Here is a 20,484-nt window from a genome sequence, read left to right on the forward strand (position 1 = left end):
AAAAAAATTCAGGTAATGATTTGGTTAGCTTGACCTCCTCAGGCTGGTCATTCAGGAGCCAGGCTGCCCTGACACCAAAAGACTGATCCGCAGACACAGGAACAACCAGCAGACTCCTGTCTGAGTACCTCAGACTGCACACAGGTTGGAGAAAGCAACTCTGAAATATAATCTGGAGACTGACCATGAAGAAGCTTAAAAGTAATCAATAAAACCTTAAAATCAATCCTGAAACAAACAAGTGTGACGACGCTAAAAGTGCATCTTTGTCCTCATTTTAGTTGATAGTCAAGCAGCCACATTTTGTACTAGTTGAAACCTTTTTAGTGATTTCTGCATCTTAAAAACTCAAAACTTGTCTAATATTGGAAATATGTTTTAGATGATAAAACCAGGATGGGACAAGCTTGCGGATATGATTTTCAAAACTGAGACCTGAATTAAAAAATACACCTGCTGTGTATTTTCCACTACAGGCTTTTAGCAGTGACGCTGAGATATGACTTGACATGCATGCAGGTTCTCTGGGCCGATGATAAGAACCTGAGTTCCACTTTTTAAAGAATTTGGTTCACATAGTGAAAACAAAATGGGACCAAACAGATGAACCTAAAATAATTCCACTTAAGAAATCACATATTTTCTATTGTCTATGTTGTTGATTGAGTATTTCTTGTAAAGTACATTTTGATCATATCTTATGTGCCTGTTTTTAACCATTTCTCTCCATCCATCAGCCATTTTACCTTACTCTTACTGCCATGCACTGCAGCCCTGTTCCTCTCCTTTTGCAGCCTGTTGTTACTGGATCTCCTGAGAGCTGTTGTTATCTGCTCACACACACACACACACACACACACACAGCTTTTCCACAGTGTACAGTAGGCTGTCTGCAGCATCTTATCTCCTGCAGTCCAATCATGTTGCACGTCATACGCTACAGAGAAAATGAATTGGATGTGTTCTGGTATCGGCAGCACTGATTTTGAAGTCGGACAGGCAGGGTTTCATGTGACATATTCAGGAAGTTGTACTCCAGTGTCTTGACAAAAGCCTACTGTATAGCAGTGACTCAGTTTTTTTAATCTGCTTTAACAAATTCATCTTAAAAAAAATAAAAATACTACAGTGCTTGCGTCATGGCTATTTCCTTTACCTCGTCACATCTGATCTTACTTAAAATGAGTGAAGTTCTGTGCTTCAAGTTAAGGAGCTGATGGATAACAGACAGTGGTTCACTTTTTTTGAGCATAATTCTACTCACCTGAATTTAATATCATAAGCTTAGTGGACTGTAAATCATGAATATAAATTAAATCCAATGTGGGACAGACAAAGACAAACTCAAATGAATGAGACAAGTCTGTCTTCAAGGTGCATAAATCTAATAATAACACAGACAAGGGTGGAACACATTCACTCAAATATTTAAGTATAATTCTGAGGAACTTGTACTTGTTTAACTTCCATATTTCCATTTAATGCCACTTCATAGGCTAACTCTACACCACCACAGTTCAGAGGGAAACGTTGTTCTTTTTACTCAACTACATTTATTTGACAGCTAATAAGATTTTACATGCAAAACATCAGCTTATCAAATATGATGTATTCTTATAGCCTCAATTAAACCAAACAACACCATGAAAAATGTTAATGCTACTTATAATTTAATGCATCTCAATTATAATCTAATAATTAAATATATAATATACTTGCAGGGGTCATTTTACAGCTTTTTTTTTTTTAAATTGACACTTTTTTTTTTTTTTTTAAAGAAATAACACTAAAAATAGCAAATGGTGTTTGAATTTAAGAGGTGTGTGGATGTATTTGTGTAGAAGACAGGCGCTTATAGTTAAAACAGAGACTGCAGCTATGTTGATGTCGCTATATCACAAAACCAGAGACTGACTGAAACTATTCCTGTAACGTTTTTTATTAACATAATTAATCATTTAGTTGCCATAACACTCAGATCAGCTCCTGCTAATCCGAGCCGACACCTGCGGGTCCCGCCTTCCAGCAGAATAAAGATCCACAGTGATTGGCTCTTTTTTGTTGTCCCTCCAAAGAGATCCCGCAGTCTCAACAGCCTATTGGTTGATGACACGCCAATCACATCTCATCCTGCAACCTGATTGGTGCGCCCCACCTCGTGCTCAAGAGAAGACACGGATAGCCAGCCATTCTGTGGCGATTTACTTGTAATGATTGATGCTGCCGTTTACACCGTGTCCCCGTTGAACCGCAGGCTGCATCACACGGCTGTCATGGTTATTTTAGCGGATCTCTCCAAAAATATTTTTCTCCTCTAATTCAGTTCACACACAGAGACACACACATACACACGCGCGCGCGCGCACACACACACACGCACGCACGCACGAGGCTGTAGCGAGCAGCTGTGAGACGCGGCGCTGCCTCCGGTTGATCGGCGGCAGGATGGCACTGCGCTGGACGCTCTCTGTGTTTGTCCTCGGCGGCCTGTTAAGATTTTAATTGGCTGATAACAGAGCTACAGTTGACATTAACGGCGGGGTGGCGTGGGGAGCGACGGATATAAACGCACCGCTCCGATTATGGAAAAACAACCCAGGTAAGCATTTAAAGGGTTTTATTTGTTTATTTGAGGCGTGCATTTTTTTTTTATTTTATTGAATATCAATGTTAGCGCGAGGAGCCTAGTGACGGGCCCGCGAGCGTGTTAGTTTGTATTAATATAGTGTGAAAACTAAACAGGCCGACATAGCAGAACACAATTAGCCCCACAAACAGCAGCTTCATCCGCCTGCTCCGTTTATCTCGGTGTAAAATTCCACTGTACAGCCTGCCAACTGAGACACGGGCCCATTCATCAGCCTATAGACCATATTTATTGCTAAAGCCTATAGCATGTTGTCCATATTATCTTTCCTCGGCGTCCCGTCCTCATTTTTTTTCATGTCGTTACACAATCGCGTTGCTGTAAGGAAGCCGGGGACATTTGGTGCCGCAAAGAGAGGAGATGATGTGTCATTTTGGCCACAGATGTTGATCCAGTCGACTGCAGAGCATGTAGGCCTGTTGTTCAGGCATCCTCAAGCAGCAGCAGCAGCAGCAGCAGCAGCAAGCAGCAGCAGCCGGGATAATGAGCTGTCATGTCCAAACAGTCAATAGCACTACAGCCTCTTCAAGTATGAAGCTGCAGGACAAAGGATGATAGGAGTAGCTCTCATCTTTAATACATAGGTGCATTTATCTGAAAGAGCAGTGGATGGAGGACAGAGTAGCTGCTATACTGTGTCCACCTGTGAGTGTTTGTCCAATTTTTGTCCTTGATCAACACCGTAGACTGTGAGCAAGATACTGAGCCTCTATACTTGCCCATTCACCAGTCGCCTTGGCTAAATAACGTCATTTAAATCAGTGGTTTTCAATGTTTTACTGACCTGGAATCCAGCTGTTTTCATTGCATCTAGTCCCAGAAATCCCTTTTTAAATGTGCTTTACTAGCCTGGAAGACAGAAAAACAGCACTATTCTAAACCCAGAGCAGCAGGACTGGAAACCACTGAGTTAAATGACTCAATACTTTAAATCTAGGCCAAGCACATATCATTTTTACCTCCAAGTGGAATAAAAAAAAGTCGAGAACTGACATACTTCTTGGGCTGTGACGTTAACGGATTAAGAATACCGCTGACTAGTCACAATATGGAAGAGCTACCCCAGGCGTTTATCTTATTTTTTTTTTGGTAGGGGTGAAAGGCTATTAAAGGAATGAATTATCTTACTCTGTTGACTGTAATGATGGCTGAAACTCCCCATGACTAAGGACTGAGTAATGGCTTCATCGAGTCTTTGTATGACATACAGGGAGATTACTTTCAGGCTTATCTGTGAAATCCTCTCACCACGCACACAAGGCATCTCACACATTCACCGTCAAGGAAACCGGTATCTTGATTCTCACATCCTGGTGACCTTGTTTTTTTAAAGTGCTACCGATCTCGAAACTTCTTTTCTATCTGATCCTATGGACAGACACACGTATGTATACACACACACACACACACACACACACACAGAAGATTGCATACTACATCTGTGATACACGAGCATACCTCTAACCTTTTGCTCTGCACTAACTGCAGCTGCTGTCTCATTATTCATCTGTGTCAGAGAGCTCTGGACAGTGTTGTCAGGATAAACAGTCTCTGAATTTTGCTTACACTTTGTGTGTGTGTGTGTGTGTGTGTGTGCGTGCATGTACATTTAAATTGTGTGCATGCTTGTGTGTTTAGCCTCCAGCAACAACAGGAGGAGGGATATCATCTCCCAGCCTTCTCCCTGTGCTGTGCAGTTTGTTTGCAGGCTGCTGTCCAGGTTTATTATTGTCACTGTGTTCGGTTGTAGAACAGAACAGGAACCACACATCCAGGTCATACAAGGATGGACTGATTGAGTTTCCCCCCTAAAACTAGATTTGCCTTTTAAGTAAATTGTAAATTAGTTCCTGAGATCAGAAAGAAGCCTACAAAGCGATCCAACCAGTGGCTTAATCCAGTAAAAAAAAAACCCAAGATGAATAATCAAAGAGGAACATTATGACTTTTTAATAAACTGCAGTCGTGTAGACTATCATCATCACATGGAATACTGTTATTATATATATATACTCAATGTCTATTTGTATGCAACTTCTTTTTCCAGCTTCAAGGCACATCGCAGCGATCTTAAAAACAGATTCAGTCTTATTATATCGTTACTTTCAGATGCTTTTTCTGTTTCAGTGCTTCACAGGCTGAGGTGCAACTTTTCCTCAAAGTATGAATCTAATATCGATGAGGTTAATGTCTATGTTTTCTTTAGTGGTGGTTGTCTGTTTGATAAGGGCACAGTCTTTGAAGGATGAAATTTGATCTGTCAAGTATTTTCTCAATTAATCATTTAATTGTTTGTTCTGTCTATCATAGTCAGAAAATAGAGAAGCATACCCATCACATTTTCTCAGCATGACGACGTGTTTTGTCCAACCAGCAGCCCAAAAACCCAAAGATTTACTATCAGAAAGAGAAGGAAAAAAAACTAATATTCACATCTGAGAGGGTGGAACAGTGGTAAAACTATTAAACTTTAATTTAAGGTTTAATAGGGTTGATTTTTAGCACAAAATATTGTCCTTCTAAAGCTCTAAAGTCCTTCCTGGCTGGCTTGCTGGTTGACTGTTTTGGTGCTGGCCAAGCCTGTGCACGATGCTGCACTTCATCTCCTCTGCTGACACATGAAAACAGAGAGCAGCTTGATGAGCTGGCTGCTGCGGTTCGAGCTCACTACGACTGCAGCTACTCCATAGCGGCTCTCTCACTCTCTGCCTCATTGTTCTTGTAGGCTGCCGGTTTGTAACCGCAGCTGTGTAGCCCTGTCATCTCGGTTTTTGGACCACTGCATATTGGATTTATACCAATATGCAAATGATGTTTAAATAATGAGGGAGAAATATACATAGTGCTACGATAAATGTTTAAGAGGAACTCAGCCGGGACCCATTTTGAAATAGTTTGAGCTCTAATCTGAATATTTGTTTCTATTCAATCACATCTTTCAATAGTAATTTGATTTGTCATAAGCACATTCTTACATGTTTATGCTTTTTTTAATCACCATGATTTCTGAAACAGGTGCAAACACACTGCTCTTCTTTACAAGAGGTCTGACCGTCTTGTCAGCATAGTTAAGATATTGTTATTGTTTAAAATACATGTGAGTGGATGATTTACTGCAGGATAACTCTGTTGGAGTATGATTAACAACACAGATGTGAGACTGAGGCATTTCGAAACTCATGTTGTCACGTCGGGCTGTTGATGATGACGGTTTTGCATGATCAACCTGTAACATGTGAGCTAACGCACCATCGGTGTGCCTGTGCTTTTCTTTTTTTTTTACTGTGGAATTGGCTTTCTTTGCTTAAAGTTAAACACGATCAAAGGTCGAAAACATGTAAAAATGCTCCCTGAAAGTCAAAAGCTTCAGCCTCCTCTGAATGCTTCATTTGCAAAGTTACCTCTACTTCCTCCTCATGATGACGGCGGCTTGTTGCGCACGCCCACAAACAGCCGTCCGTTCCGTAACCTTTGTTGCTAAAGTTGTCCACTCGCATATTTTGGACTGGATTCAGGCTCAAACATGTATGGATGTATTTATGGAACAAGAAAAAGGAAGTAAAATCTGACTACTATAGTTTGTTTACATAGCAGCCAAGACGCAGCTTCTGGAAACTAACCAATCAGATCATCAAGAGGAGGCGGGCCTTAAAGAGACAGGAGCGAAACAGCCTGTTTCAGACAGAGGCTGAACTGAGGTGCTGCATAAAGAACCAGTATAAGATAAAAAAGTTTTTTGCATGATAGGTCGTCTTTAAAGGTGCAAGAATGTTTTCAATCATGTTTTAAATCTTTCATATTCAAATGTATCTGAGCTCCTACAGCATAGATTTAGTCGACACCTGCCTAGAGCATCCTATTACCTGGAAAATTTGATTATTTTTCTCATTTCCCCAGGAGGCTTTAGGTAGTTATGAATTACAAGAAAACAAATGTGCAAAAAAAAAAAAAGAAAACCTAATGAATGTAATTTTTAAGATGTTATTTGTGAATTCGTGGTGTTTAACTGTTTCCTCTCACCGCCATTTTAAGGCAAACAACAGATGTTGGTAATCAGAACGGGTGATTAAACAGCAGCTCAGCTACTGATCAGCGTTTGAGACGGCGCTGCTGGGAAAGTGTGAAATCAAAAAGATAATATAATGAATGCAAGAGGAAAACCGATGTCAGTCATTGCTTTAGTATCTCATTAAGCAGTGGCCACGTGCCGTGTAGCTGTCACTTATCCTCCATGACACGCTCCTGTAATCCCGTTCTGACATTAGCGAGTGATTAGTGGATGTTGCAGTCATTTTTTTTTTTTTTTTAGTTATTAGATATTAAATCATCTGATCAGTGTAAGCACTAATGTACTGATCATTCAGAAAAGAGTAAAATAGTCGCCTGTGCTTTAAAGTAATTGATGGGTTGTGGGTATGGCTATTTCTGGACAATTTCCTCTCACAGTGGCACTCAGGGGAACCAAATCATCTGGAGAAGGATATTAACTAAATTTAGAGCAGGAAAGCATTAGTCATATAAAGTGAACATAGTCAGTAGATTTAGGGAACAAAGTCTGGAAAACATTCATTGTCTGTGCCACTTCAATTTTCCTAAATGTGTCTCCTCCTCATTCGGGGCTTAATGTCACAGTAAGTTCACACTGGACAAATCCCAAGAAACATCTGCTGCATGGCACACGCGTAAGAGAGTTAGTCATTACATCTCAATCATTTGTACAGTGCAGTCGATACAGGAGGGCTGTAATGATGATGCTGGAAGGCCGATGTTCTCGGGGTTAATAGTTACACGGAAACATATGAACATGAGCCACTGTGCCATCAGCACACACACAGTAGCCAGATTTACTGCAGATTAACTCAGGCAGATGCTGTAAGGTCATTAGAAAGCCAGCTTTCATCATACACAAATTGATTAGCATCTACTTTACACATCATTGCCCTTTTGCACAACATGTGGTGTCTGTTTAACTCGTCAATATGTCTGCATCAGTGCAGCAAGGACTAATTCCATGTATCGGTTTTAGCTAATCGAGTCATTTTGATCCCAGTTATGTCTTTCACAAGCGGTGAGGGAGAGTGCTTTCAGCAAAAAAAAAAAAACACATCCTTCCCTTACAAAGGGACACTTTGAGCAACGTCTAGCCGGGCAGCAGTCACAAGGACAGTGGGTACAGTAGATGAATAGCGTGGAAATGAACAGTCCACGTGTCAGTGGCCAAACATGAGATCAAGAGTTGGAACAACAGCGAGGTTAGCAGCCACGGATTAACGAAGGGAAGGGGTCGCCCTTGATGTCAGGGTTGGAGGGGCCTGAGGGCAAGACACACACACACGCACAGGCAGAGGGGGGGGGGGGGATGGAGCAAAAGGAGGGGTGGAGGATACATCAGCGAGGTTTGGATGCTAGTGAAAATTAGCTGATTTTTCTGTTTTTCTTTCCTAAGACGCAGGTCATGTTCCTCTGGGGAAATGATTTACATCAACAGAATTTCTGTGATAGCATGGCACACTAAAAAAAATATCGATGTGTCTGGTTTTTTTTTTCATGGGTGTTGTGCAGGAGATCAAAGGGGGCATTTGCGTTTTTTCTTCTTCTTTTTTTTTTTTTTTTTTTTGCAGCGCCCCAGGCTCGCTCAGTCTTTACGTCACCAAGCCCAGATGGGGACCCTGAAAAGCTTCTCTACAACCAATGAAAAACTATTTTGTAAATCAGACACATTGGGCATTGAGGTTTGCATGCAAACCACGGATACAACATTCAAAACATGGAGGGGCAAAGAGGACGTGGGTTCATGTTGGATGACTGGAGGTGGTGTTTGTGTGTGTGTGTGTGGATAGGGGTCAGAGGGGGGGAAACAATAGCGCTGCCTGTTTCTGTAGACGGGGAGAGCTCGAAGAGGATCCGTTCAGACAATACAATACTTGTGCTCGGTGATATTGGTCAAGGAGAGACATAAACATACACGCTCCAAACTGTGTGTATACGTCAGTCACATGGCAGGCTCAGTGACGCACATACAGCAACTTGAGGTGGAATGTAAGCATGGGTTACAACATGCAAGTACACATGCTAAACAGTTTTCTCAGAAACACAAATAGCCTCCTGTATATTCAGCCTGCTGTCATATACGGAGCGACAGCCAATCCGGTTTGTTTTGCTTTGTCAGAGACCTTCACAATGTCCTTCCATTAAGTAAGTGTGTGTGTGTGTGTGGTGAGAGGGGAAAAAAACCTCCCACTTTAGTATCACACTGCTGTAGTCCTGCATGACTCACACCTTTTACAGTTTGGTCTGACCGCAGTGACACAGCTGAATAGCCTTCTGTGTTGTTGAGACCTCTGAAGCATCTCTTCTTTTGTGCTGCAGGCACTTAGGAGCTGATGCTCAAGAAGATGGTTTCAAGGCACTTGTGGCTTTTCTAAATGTGACTCTCTAAAGGATAAGGCTGGCAATTTACGATATTGTTCTTATTGTCAACAAATCTCATGTGCAGAGCCAAACCAACAATGAACTCATCCTACTTACAAGTATTGTGTGTGTGTGTATCCAAAGCCTGATATATCATATTCCTCCGCCATAGACCTCCGTTGTTGTCCAAAAACTATTAAAGACACGTCATTTAGCCACACTGCTGCACTGAAGATTACGGTTATAGTAGTTTGTTTAGAAACGGCTCCAAAGAGTAATAACAGAGATAAGATTGTAACTTTCAGGAGAGAGGTTACTTGTACAGCAGACGCCACTGCGCATGCATAATGCAGTCCTGTTTACAGAGCTTCACTAGCTTGCTGTGCTACATAACACAACCTCTTGACTTTGTACTGAAGTTCTTTGACAAATTTACAATGTAGCACAAAGTCAAGAGGTTGTGATATGTAGCACAGCAAGCTAGCAAAGCTCTGTGAACGGAACTGCTTTCCTGCACATTCACAGCAGCGTCTCTGGAGCCGTTTTTTAAACAAACTACTGTAACCGCAGCCTTCAGAGACTAAGAAACATGTCACCCAGTGCAGCGGTGTGACTCACTGATGTGTTTTTAATAGTGTTTGGACAACCATAGATGTCTAAGGCACCAAGGAATACCATATAAAAGGCTTTGGATGTGGTAAGTAGGATGAATTTATTGTCGGTTTGGCTCTGCACATGAGATTTGTTGACAACAAGAAAAATATAGAAAATTACCAGCCTTGTCCTTTAAGCAAGTATCAGTTTATTCTAATGACCTTAAAAAGTTCATAATGTCTTTTTTGGTATTGTATCTAAAGTGTAGTGGTTGTTTTTTTTGTTTGCTGTGTCTTTGTTCCATTTTGTAATTAATTTGTGGTTGTTGTTCAAAACCTGCAATGCTGTGAGCATAAATGTGGTTGTTAACTCTCACAGTTAACAATAGTGAAGGTAGCTTGTCTGGAAGTTGATGTTCTTAGAAAACATTTTGCTGTAAATTGAAGCTCTCAGGTAGTTTTTTTTTTTTTCTCCCAGGCCAAGTAGTACCACCAGCACCACCTTCAGCGAGCTCCATAAATAAAGCTGTTAGTTTGATAGAGGCTATTACATTATTAATTTTTAATGATATGATATAAGGTAAAGGTGAAAAGGGTGAGCTCAGACTTGTTGGAAGTGATATTTTATTTCATCTGGACTCAATTGACGCCTCACAGAACTTACAAGCGTTCTTCCAGTTTGACTATTTTTTTTGTGGAAGTATTATGAGGATGAGACAAAATTTCAAGCTCTCGCAAGCAATGCCAGAGATGGTAGAATTCACATGACTTAATAATTGTACAGTCTTCTGCACCGTCCTATTGAACCATTACTGACAATTACATCATTCTCACTCAAAGAAGGTGACTGTTGCACCTGAGTTAAAAAAAAAAAATCACTCTCTCAGCCTAAATCTCAGTGTGGAGCTGCAGTAGACTCCCCTCTACGGTAATTTAAGCTCAGAGGATCTGACCAAATGAAAATCTGGTGAAGAGATTTGTGCATTTCTCTGAAATTCAAACTCTTGTCATAAAGCAGCAGTGAGTGAGCAGTCTGTCCAGAGAGAGCCAGTACAAATAACATTAGATTATTATTCCCCCTCTTGTGTCTTTAGTGTAAAGCATCACAGACTGACCCCGATTTATTCAACTTTACTGTCTGCTCACTGGTAGGGATGTCAACCGTTAATCAGTTAACAAATAAAACAAAGTTAATAAAACTGTTAATCGGTTAAATGCAGAGAATATTTTTGACCAGTTACACATGTGGGTCTATAGGTTAATTTCCTAAAAGGCTCCGACACTGACAGGAATGCCAACCCACAGATATAAAGAGATGTGACCTTTTTACCAACCCACACATTGGCTAGCAGCTAGTTAGCATGGCTAGCATCATTAGCATAGCTGTGCTGTGCCATGTGTAGCCCATAGACTGTGTTAAAAATAAGATGTCGCTGTCTCTGTCTCTGGTTTAACAGCACCGTGCTGGGCAGGTGTGTTTACGGTCTTTGTGTGCCCTGAAAAACTTCACGTTGCAGATATACAGTCACACAGCTGACGGGCTGTTAGCTAGTGCTACAGTCTATCTGTAATAACAATGTAGTTGTTTATTAGGTCGTCACGCAGGCCACCCCCGCCTATGATATTTATATAGGAAAATTTGCATTTTGCATTTGCAAAAATGACACACCCAAAAGCATGTTTATGTAAATATTGTGATTAAAACGATGACTAATGCTGTACTTGAACAAATGACAACAGAAAAGATGTGCTATGGACTTTTTAAGTAAGTCCAAGTTAATTTTTATTTTGTTGATGTCTCTCAAAATGAAGGTATGTGCATTTACACTGAATACTAACTATGAATGAAGTGTAACGTGAATGAAATCATAGACTTGTACAAAGAAATAAACGTAAAATCTTGATTTTAATTACAACTACAGAAGTAAAAGCAAAGTCTGTCCATTTGCATTGGAAATTCTTGTTGTGAATGAAATCATTGACTTGATCATAGAGAATTAAACATACATGAGGTCCTCTGACATCTGTTATCAACCCAATAGATCATAAATATATAATATTGCTGCAAGCAGCAATTAATGGGGGCCAAACAAAATGGCAACAATTTGTGCCTTGTGAAGAGAGGCATTTGTTTGCAAATGACTGTAGACATGACTGTAGATCAATTAGGGCATGAGATATGGCTGTTCAAAGTTTGGGTTTTCAATTGATCACTGTAGCACCCCCTGTCAACCAGTCAGTGTAATTTTTTATTATTGTCTGGTCTGACAAAAGTACTGCCATACTGCAAAGTTTCGTAAACTTCGACTGGGCGGTTTGGGCAATTTTGCCTCATTTGCAAAAGGCAACAGAAGAAAAAAAAAATAGGAATCTCTTCAAATACAATAGGGTCCATTCGCAGGTTTGGTGCTTATTTATACACTTATGGGGCATTAGCATCAGTGTCAGTGGTGTGTACAGTGTTGGATGGTATGTATAAAGGGTGCTACAGCTACAGACAATGCAGCAGGGAGCTGAGATGGAAAAGTATCATCTAAATAAATGACCCAAAAATGTGAAGGCGTTCATCATTTAGCTCAACTAGGCTCTGACAGGTTTGTTTCCTGTCCACCACATCCCATTTCTTTTGATGCACATGGCAAATGGCAATGTTGTTAAGCCAGGTCTGAATCATTGTTGTTCTCAGCCATGTCTTCAGATGTCTCAGGACACTGAAACTTTGCTCGGCCTCAACTTGCTTGAAAAGATGTCGCACCTCTGGCATCATTTCTCAGAAAACGTCTGCTACCTCTAAGGAAGTTGTACACAAAGTTGGCCTGGAACATTTTCAGCTGCACATCTAAAGGCATGTGCATTCATCTCTGGTATTCATCTATGACTGCATCAATCTTCCCAGAGATGAGTACGTCCTCTAATTTTTGCAGCCTTTGAAGCCTGTCCTGGCTGAAATGCTCAGTACTGCTAAAGTACTGCATTTTGTAGTACTCTTGGGCAGTAGAATGACGATGTGATGTGGCTGGACCAGTGAAGCACTTCAGAGGCATCCGTACATGAGGCATTGTGATAGGCTGCAGATTTAGAGATGTTACAACCTGAGATGCTCTGGAGCGCAGCCGGTCAAAGTGCTCTTCAGATCTTTTAGCCTGGATGCCTCTTGTCACATGCTCTACAGCAGCCAGCATCACTGATGTCGTTTGGCATCTCTGCTGCAGAGAAATGTTAAGCTCCTCCAACACAGCCATTACATCTTCTGCCAGAATGATGCCGAGAATGGTATTTCCTCTCAAAAAGCTGCCATGATGGCCACTTGCTTTTGCAGACATTTCCATCGTGGTGGATTAAGACATTTCCTCTGTGGCTGTGAGCACACATTCATATTGGGTGAGGACAGAACGCATGGCTGGCGATGTCTACCTGATGGGGCAGAGAGGCTTTAGAGATGTTTGCGGAGATGTGTGATCTGACTTCCCTATAGTGGTGAAGATGGCCTTGAACTTCCTGGACTGATTGAATAAAAGGCTCGACTCATGCACTAACTGCATTGCCTCTCATAGTGGGGGGAGGATACACAGGTGGCTTGAGTATCCGTTGCAAGATGCTGCTCTTTCTTTAGATGAGATTGCACACCTCGCATCCTACCAGACATATCGGCTGCCCCATCGTACGTTTGACCCTGTAGTTGTGATAGTGGGAGATTGAGGTGAATTACAACATCTTTAGCGACACTAGCTATGTTTCTGTCAACAAAGCACAGAGAGAACGACTCTTGCCCAACTTCTGCTGTGTCCTGTGTCCCATCAATTATAAGGGAATACTGAATTAGCAGTGGCAATGATTTGATCTCCTTTGTAATTTCATGTACAATTGTGTTACTAGAGATTTTAAAGGCCTCGTTTTGAATTGTGTAGCTGGTGAAATTACTGTGCCGCTGAAGCCAGCTCATAAGTTCCTCATCACCCTCTGCCTTGTAGTTAATCAACTAGTGGAAATTGCCCTCTTTGTTGTCATGCCCCCTTAAAACATTTGCCCTGCCTTTGCCAAGCACATCACTGAGACACACACACACACACAGTCTTTAATAGATTATTTCTGGCCGCATGCTGCTGCTTTTGTAACTGAGAGGAAAAGTTGAGAACTGACAGGCTGTTTGCAGTGCAAATGTGTTGTTATCTCTGCTGAATGATAATCACGGTCTTCATGTTGAGAGAACCTTTTGGAGTGCTTTTTTCCAGTTGCTATTCCTGTTTTTAATAAAGCTCCATCAGCCTTACTGGCTAAAGAGGATTTCTGATCATCACAATATCTGGCACAGTACAAACACACCACCCTTCAACAAGGGACTGTAATGAAGCCATTTGTACTGTGTAAACCAACTGTCCTGAAATTTGAGTGTCTTTTTTGTCTCAATGAAGTGGGTATAGGGCTGGTGTGGGCAGGTACCAAGCTCCTCCATGCACTGATCTAAACCTGCTCTCTCTGCCTGGTTCTGTCTCTGTATCCCTGTTGGTCTCCTGAAATATACATAGTAGTGTTGAAATAAGTGCATCTTTTCACCAATGAATCTATGACTGTAGTTACATGGACTCCAATACTCTGATCTTAATCAAATCCCGTCAGATTATGGGGGTGGATTAGAACTTTGGAGATCTGATTCTGAGCTTCTTTAGTGAACATTAATAGCAGCAACAAAATCAGACACCAGCTCACTATGAGCACAACCAAGTGTACAATTTGTGGGGGGGGGGGGGCAGATTTGTATTTTCTCAGTATTGAGGGGGACAAAGCCTGGTTCCTCCCTTGTTTATCAGATTAAGTTGAGTAGATCACTACAGTGTCTTGGAAAGTCTATTCTATCATTATTAGCTTATTTTAGGTAGAACTGGTTTGTTTTAAGAGAGGACGTTTATTCAAATCAGTCTTTGGACTGAGTCTTTTTTTTTTTTTTTTACAAATGCCAATGGTTTCATTGGCTTGTTAATGGCTCTTTTGATTGGGCTGCTTGCTGTGCATGAATGTGGTCCTTGTCTCTTTCCCATGTAGTGTTTTCCCTGTTTAGACTGTTATTATGCTCATCTCCTCTCCCACAGGCTGTTTTTTTGCTTCAAAAACTATCATACAGGCTATTGTATGTTTCCCTTCACTTGATACACTGCCGAAATCAATTCTTCACTGCGTTGTGTTTGAAGTTTATAATACAAGGACAGTTTGATATGATGAGTGTGCTGACTATGACTACACTACTGTCTAGTGTGTGTGTGTATGTGTGTATTTCTCTCTTCTGTATGTACACAGCCCCTACATTTGAGGAATTTCCACATTTGTCCTGAGTTATTATTAGCTCATTGTCAGCTACACTAGGTGTGTGTGTGTGTGTGTGTGTGTACAGAAGTCATTTCTACAGGGCTGCTCCAGTAAAAGAGCTGCATCTATAACGCAGAGGAGGAGCCAGGGGATTGTGGACTGTAGCTCCACATTTTGTTCCCCATAACGAAGCAGCGGCTTGGCCTCTGGCTCATTTTGTCCACTGACCAGTGTCAGCTCCTCCTCGTTCGCCTCTCTGATTGCTAGCTGCAGCACAGAGAGAGAAACGAGCAGAGTTTGCTTGTGTATATAGTATGTGAGTGTATGTTAAGTCTTCATCTTTATGTCTTTCTCTGTTAAGAAGCTCTAATAGCTGCCATACGCAGCCAAGATCAGGGATGTTTGTTTTCCTGTAGCATCTGCAAAATCTGTCCCTTCATATTCATCTGTCAATCTTTATAGATATATTCTAATGATGGATGTGATGAGGAAAAGCAAAGCGCAGGATCTGGATGTGCAGTCTAACACAAATGCTTGTCCCTTGTACGCCCTTGATAACTGGAATTAACCAAGTTTGGAACATACAAACACACATACAACTTTATTTTTGTATTTTTGTATCAAACAAGAATATATTCACAATGCCTGCGGCCCAAACAGTACAGTTGCATCAATTTTCCAGCGGCTGAAAAAGCTTTTTTGTTGGTGTGAGATCACGCCTGGGTTTCCATGAGAAGGACAATTAAAAGCTTCTAGTTTCAGCTCTTTAGAAGCTCTGTAGCACAACTGCCTTATTTCTCTGAATTCACTCAATTATTCATCAGATTTTCTTAACCAGGCAGGTTTTCATAAATTCTCCAGCTGTTTATACTCATCTCTGAGTGCTTGTTAATGTCTCAGGAGGTGTGACCATGGCTCAGTCCTTTTTGAAAGCTCTACAGTGTGATATTAATTAAGCAACAGGGTATCAGGTCATTAGTGATAACCACTCAGTGTGATAGTGATACTGCTGACAGGTAGGCTCCCTCACTCTCGTGATGGGTATCTCTGTACAAATCAAATTTATAGATCAGAACAGTTTATTTACATCAGTAGCATGGTTTGTTGTGAGATGTTCCTGTGCAACTGTCTCTTAGTGTGAAGGAAAACAGCTCTCTGATAGCAGAGTCTGTTTGCAGTGATTGACCATGATGCTCTCAGTCAGGATGATGTCATCACAGTGACTAAGACCCGCTCCGTCACAGCAGTTACTTGAGCCAGGATGTGGAGGGGCATTATTGGCATCTCAATGTGGATCAGACCAACATGACTTGAGTTTACTTGTGTCCTTTCCATTTAGCCGAACATGACATGTCACATCTTTTGCTCCTGCTAATTTAGATAAGTGCTCAAAATAGAAGTGCAAAGAATTTGCATGACCATGAAGTCTCCTTCATTTCTTCATTTGTTTGATTTTCTTGACACTCAGTCGGCAGTTTATTAGGTATATCTAGTTATTGCTAAACAATATCAATAACAATAAATCCCACCTTCTTGAAGGTTATAATGTCAAGTTTTTGTTAAAACTATTTTTGGAGAAGTGTTGTTTCAACTGTGTGGTCACTTTGGAGGCTGTAGTTTGTGTTGCTGTTTAATTATTTAACATTATACTTGGAGATGTTTCTAATATTTTTAGAACCACAATGGTTAGTCAGTAGTATTTTGACAAGTGGTTAATGTGTAACTCATTTTCCAAGCAAAAATGCCAAACATTTGATGGTTCCAAATGTGAGACTTCTTTTCTTTTCTTGGTCTTACATCATAGTAAATTTAATATTTTGGGGTTTTGGACTGTTGGTTGGACAAAAGGAGACATTCAATGACGTTACCTTGTGCTCTAGAATATTGTGATAGAAATTATGAACCCATCCTTTAACAAGGAAGGAGACATTGTGCAATTTAAGGACATATTTGTAACCATCAGTTTTGGTGATGACAGGTTATCTGCAGCTCAGTTTCATTTTCTTATATTATCTGTCTTCTGTATCATGACAGGTTTGAAGACCTCTGATCATATTGGCTCCGCGGCCAGCCGGGTGGCCAGTCAGGTGACAGCCAGGCACACTGAGGAGGGAGACCAACGGTGAGACTGTGAGAGCCTCTTATCACACCCACACTGCTTCACCCATCCCACTCCATCACCGCCGCCATGTCTATACCCAGCGGCAGCCCAGAGAGAGAGGGCTCTGGTGGGGCTCCCCCTCAGCTAGAGTACCCTTCTTCCCCTTCCGGCATGGACCCAGACCCCCCGTCGACGGGCAGCCCGGTGCTCAGCCCGGACTCATCTTCCCATGATGCAGTGCTGTCAGCGCCAGCGGCTTCCCCGGCAGACTCCGAGAACCTGAGTCCTGATGAACTGGAGCTGCTGGCCAAACTGGAGGAGCAGAACAGGTGAGATCAGGAGCCGTTCTTATTGTTTGAATATTGAGTGGAGTGAAATTTATGTGTGTATGGAGTGAAAATAGTTACAGTCGTTCAGTAGCAGGTTCAACCAGTTAATACTGAAGCAATAGGTAACGTAGACTTCCTGATAATTTACTGCTAAACGCCTCCCTCAAACAGCAGCATCCATTTGTAGCTTTGCAGCGTAAGTTAGGCATGGCAGACCTGTCAAGCTTTGGATTTTTCCAAGTTTTTTTTTTTCTTTTACCCTCCCAAAAACAAAAAAGTGTAAGGAATTGATTAAACTATATGTAAGATACCTAATATACAATTGTCAGCACGTCTGACTAACTAGGTACCTACATAACATACAGTAACCACTTTCAAAGTGGAGCACACCATTAACTCCCTGCATTAGTTTTTCAAGTTACAGGTTACGATATGGGAACGTTTACTCTGCAGCAACCCGAGCCAGCATTACCAAAGATAACATTACATTTAACAAATACATCAGTTAGTCCTCATCCTAAAAGCCATTCAGCAAGTCAAAACTTCTGTTGAAAATACAAACAAGTACGAAAGCTAAGTAGCTACAACTAACTAGCTCAAAAACTAACTAAGTTAGCTCTGAACTACAATACAGGAACAATTTTGTTTCTTCATTTTCTCTGATTCTTTTGCTGAGGACATTCAGCTTTAGTTCATATTCAAGACCGTTTTTTAAAAGAAGTCAGCTGAAACCATTAAAAAGTCAGCAGGATGCATTTTCAACAAACTCACAGAGCTAAGGTTAGCTTAATTAGCTAGCTAGCTACAGCGGTTAAAGTGTGCCAGCGACAGTTGCCCATTTCTGTATGAAATCACAGACCAATTGTTGTAAAAATTACTAAGAATTTAAATTGCATTATGTGCTAAGAATGGAAACCATAGTAACAGCAATTAAGGGGGGAGACTCTTAGAAAATGGTCAGTTTTGACTAAACTAATCAGTTTGTCACCTCGGTGTAGGTGTATCCTGTAAGACAGGGTGAGTAAGCAGCCTTCAAAATAAATTAATCATTTAACCAAAGAACCAACGATGGACAATAAAAAGTCTAATCTGTGGATAGTTGATGTTTTAAGTAAAATCTCTTGATCAACCAAGAAAACAAACTCAAGAATATAGATGACAGAATGTACAAATAGGTCAAATTAAAAGTGTAACTTACTTAAACTTGATTTCAGCTGCAGAAGCTGAGGTGCAGAAAAATAATGAGGGTTCAAGGTAGTTTTAAAACAGCAACTAATTAATGAGACAGTCTAATACGGGAGATAATTAGAACCTAATGACAGGGGATAAAAAATAAGATGTCTAGAGGCCATTTTTAAAATGACAGTAGTGGTACAGATTATCAGCAAACAAACATAGTCGTTCATTCTCCTGAAACTTCCTGGTTTCACACAGTAAAATTAAAGTGTGTGAGATGTGATTGCATACAGAGAACTAAATATTATGTTGTACATAGCCACCTCTGATAGTATCGACCTTGATGAAACAAGATCTTGCCAAACACCCAGAAGCAAATTAAGCTGAAGACAGAAGTCTGTCCTTTACAGGCTACACAAGAGCAAGAGCACAAGGAAATATCAGTGATGTTAAAGCGATACTCCAACCTAAATCTAACTTAGGCCTATATTGTGAAGGTACAAGGTGTGTATGCAGCAGTCCAGTGCAAAAGGGATTTGTGTAAAATGACCACAAGCCAATGTCAAGTTGAGCCAGATTCACAAATCTGCATGCCCTATATTTGGAAGAAGTACACTGGATAACAAAAAAAATGGGTATGTAGGTTAGTGTTTTAGAAAACAGTGAATAGGTGACATTTAAAAATACATTCCTGTAAAGGCAAAAATCACTAAACCAGGCCGAGCAGTTAAGAAATTGAATTGAAATTGAGGGCAAGACACCAACAAATACAGTTCATTGTTTTACATATATCAGTATTTAATATATACCACATATCACTGTCATGATATTGTAAGAAACTGAAGTTAATTGAGATGTACCATTTTTGAAATTTCCAGTATGACCTGTTGCTGTCCAACATGGTGAACCAGACAATCTAACAAATATATTATAATTAATGTTAATCCTTGAAGAAGGTCTTCTGGTTATTGCCGGCCCCATACTAAACTGATTAGCCCCCGTCACATGATCAGAACATATGAGGGGACACTGATAACAACGTGGTCACAATAGCTCCACTGTCCATCAGGAGACCACCACAGGGTGGTCCTGGTACGCTGGATGTTACTGTATGTCCTTTCAGACAGCTCATTATTGAATCAGTACAGGATCTGTTTCCTCAGGGATGATGTCTGAAAATTAATCACCTGGTTTCAGTCATGTTTTTAAAAATGACTTTTCTGTTCAAGGGTAAGTTTTAATCCCTGTGTTAGGTAAGATTTAATCCCACGCAACACGGAGCAGCAGATTTTCCATGGCAAATAACTGTAATTACAAATTTGTTAAACATGTTCACCTGACAAGAAACACATTTAGTTCTGATTTGACTTGATTAGGCTCAACAGAGAGCCGTAGGACGAGTAAATCACTTTTAAAAGAATAACAGCAGCACTTGAGACATTTGAAGTGCAAAGAGCCAAACACTGTATTAAGAGTACAGAGTGACTAAAAAGAATCAGACATGTGGGGTCAAGTGGGACCAAACCAGACACCCTCTGGGTAAGAAGCGGTCTTTTTAATCACATCATGTTTGCTTCCTGTCATCTTGCAGCCCCAATAACTCCGAGGGATACAAGGAAAAAAAAATTAAAGCTCCTGATTATTTTTTTGAGAAATACAACATATGACGTCCAAAGTCTAGTCTAGTACACTCTGTGGACTTTGATTGTGAGAAGAATCACTCTATGATTATGTGTTGAAACTCAACACTTTAAAATTTAAAAAAAATTACATGAAGGGACTAGTGAACCAGGATAAAATGTGGCCAATCTCAATATTCGTATATATTATTGTTTTTAATATTTAAGCAACATCTAATTCTTGAATTTTCTTGCACAGAAAGGCAGTATATTTTATTTGATTAGTTGAGGTAGGTTGGCAGTTTGG

At 40.7% G+C, this 20,484-nt stretch overlaps 1 protein-coding gene across 2 annotated transcripts in view; it reads left to right on the forward strand.

Moving 5' to 3' along the window:
• Nucleotides 1-2,170: 2,170 nt before the first annotated feature.
• evi5l (ecotropic viral integration site 5 like) overlaps nt 2,171-20,484 on the forward strand; it is a 43,239-nt gene continuing 24,925 nt past the window's right edge. The window contains exons 1-2 of one of the 2 annotated variants that reach the window (XM_044345787.1): nt 2,171-2,599; nt 16,987-17,382. In XM_044345787.1, coding sequence (XP_044201722.1) covers nt 17,141-17,382 — 242 coding nt within the window. In that variant the 5' untranslated portion in view covers nt 2,171-2,599; nt 16,987-17,140. The remainder of the gene's footprint in view (nt 2,600-16,986; nt 17,383-20,484) is intronic. The other variant, XM_044345788.1, reaches the window with a different exon arrangement.

The sequence above is a fragment of the Thunnus albacares genome, chromosome 3 (genome assembly GCF_914725855.1).
Source record: "Thunnus albacares chromosome 3, fThuAlb1.1, whole genome shotgun sequence".
NCBI lineage: Eukaryota > Metazoa > Chordata > Actinopteri > Scombriformes > Scombridae > Thunnus > Thunnus albacares.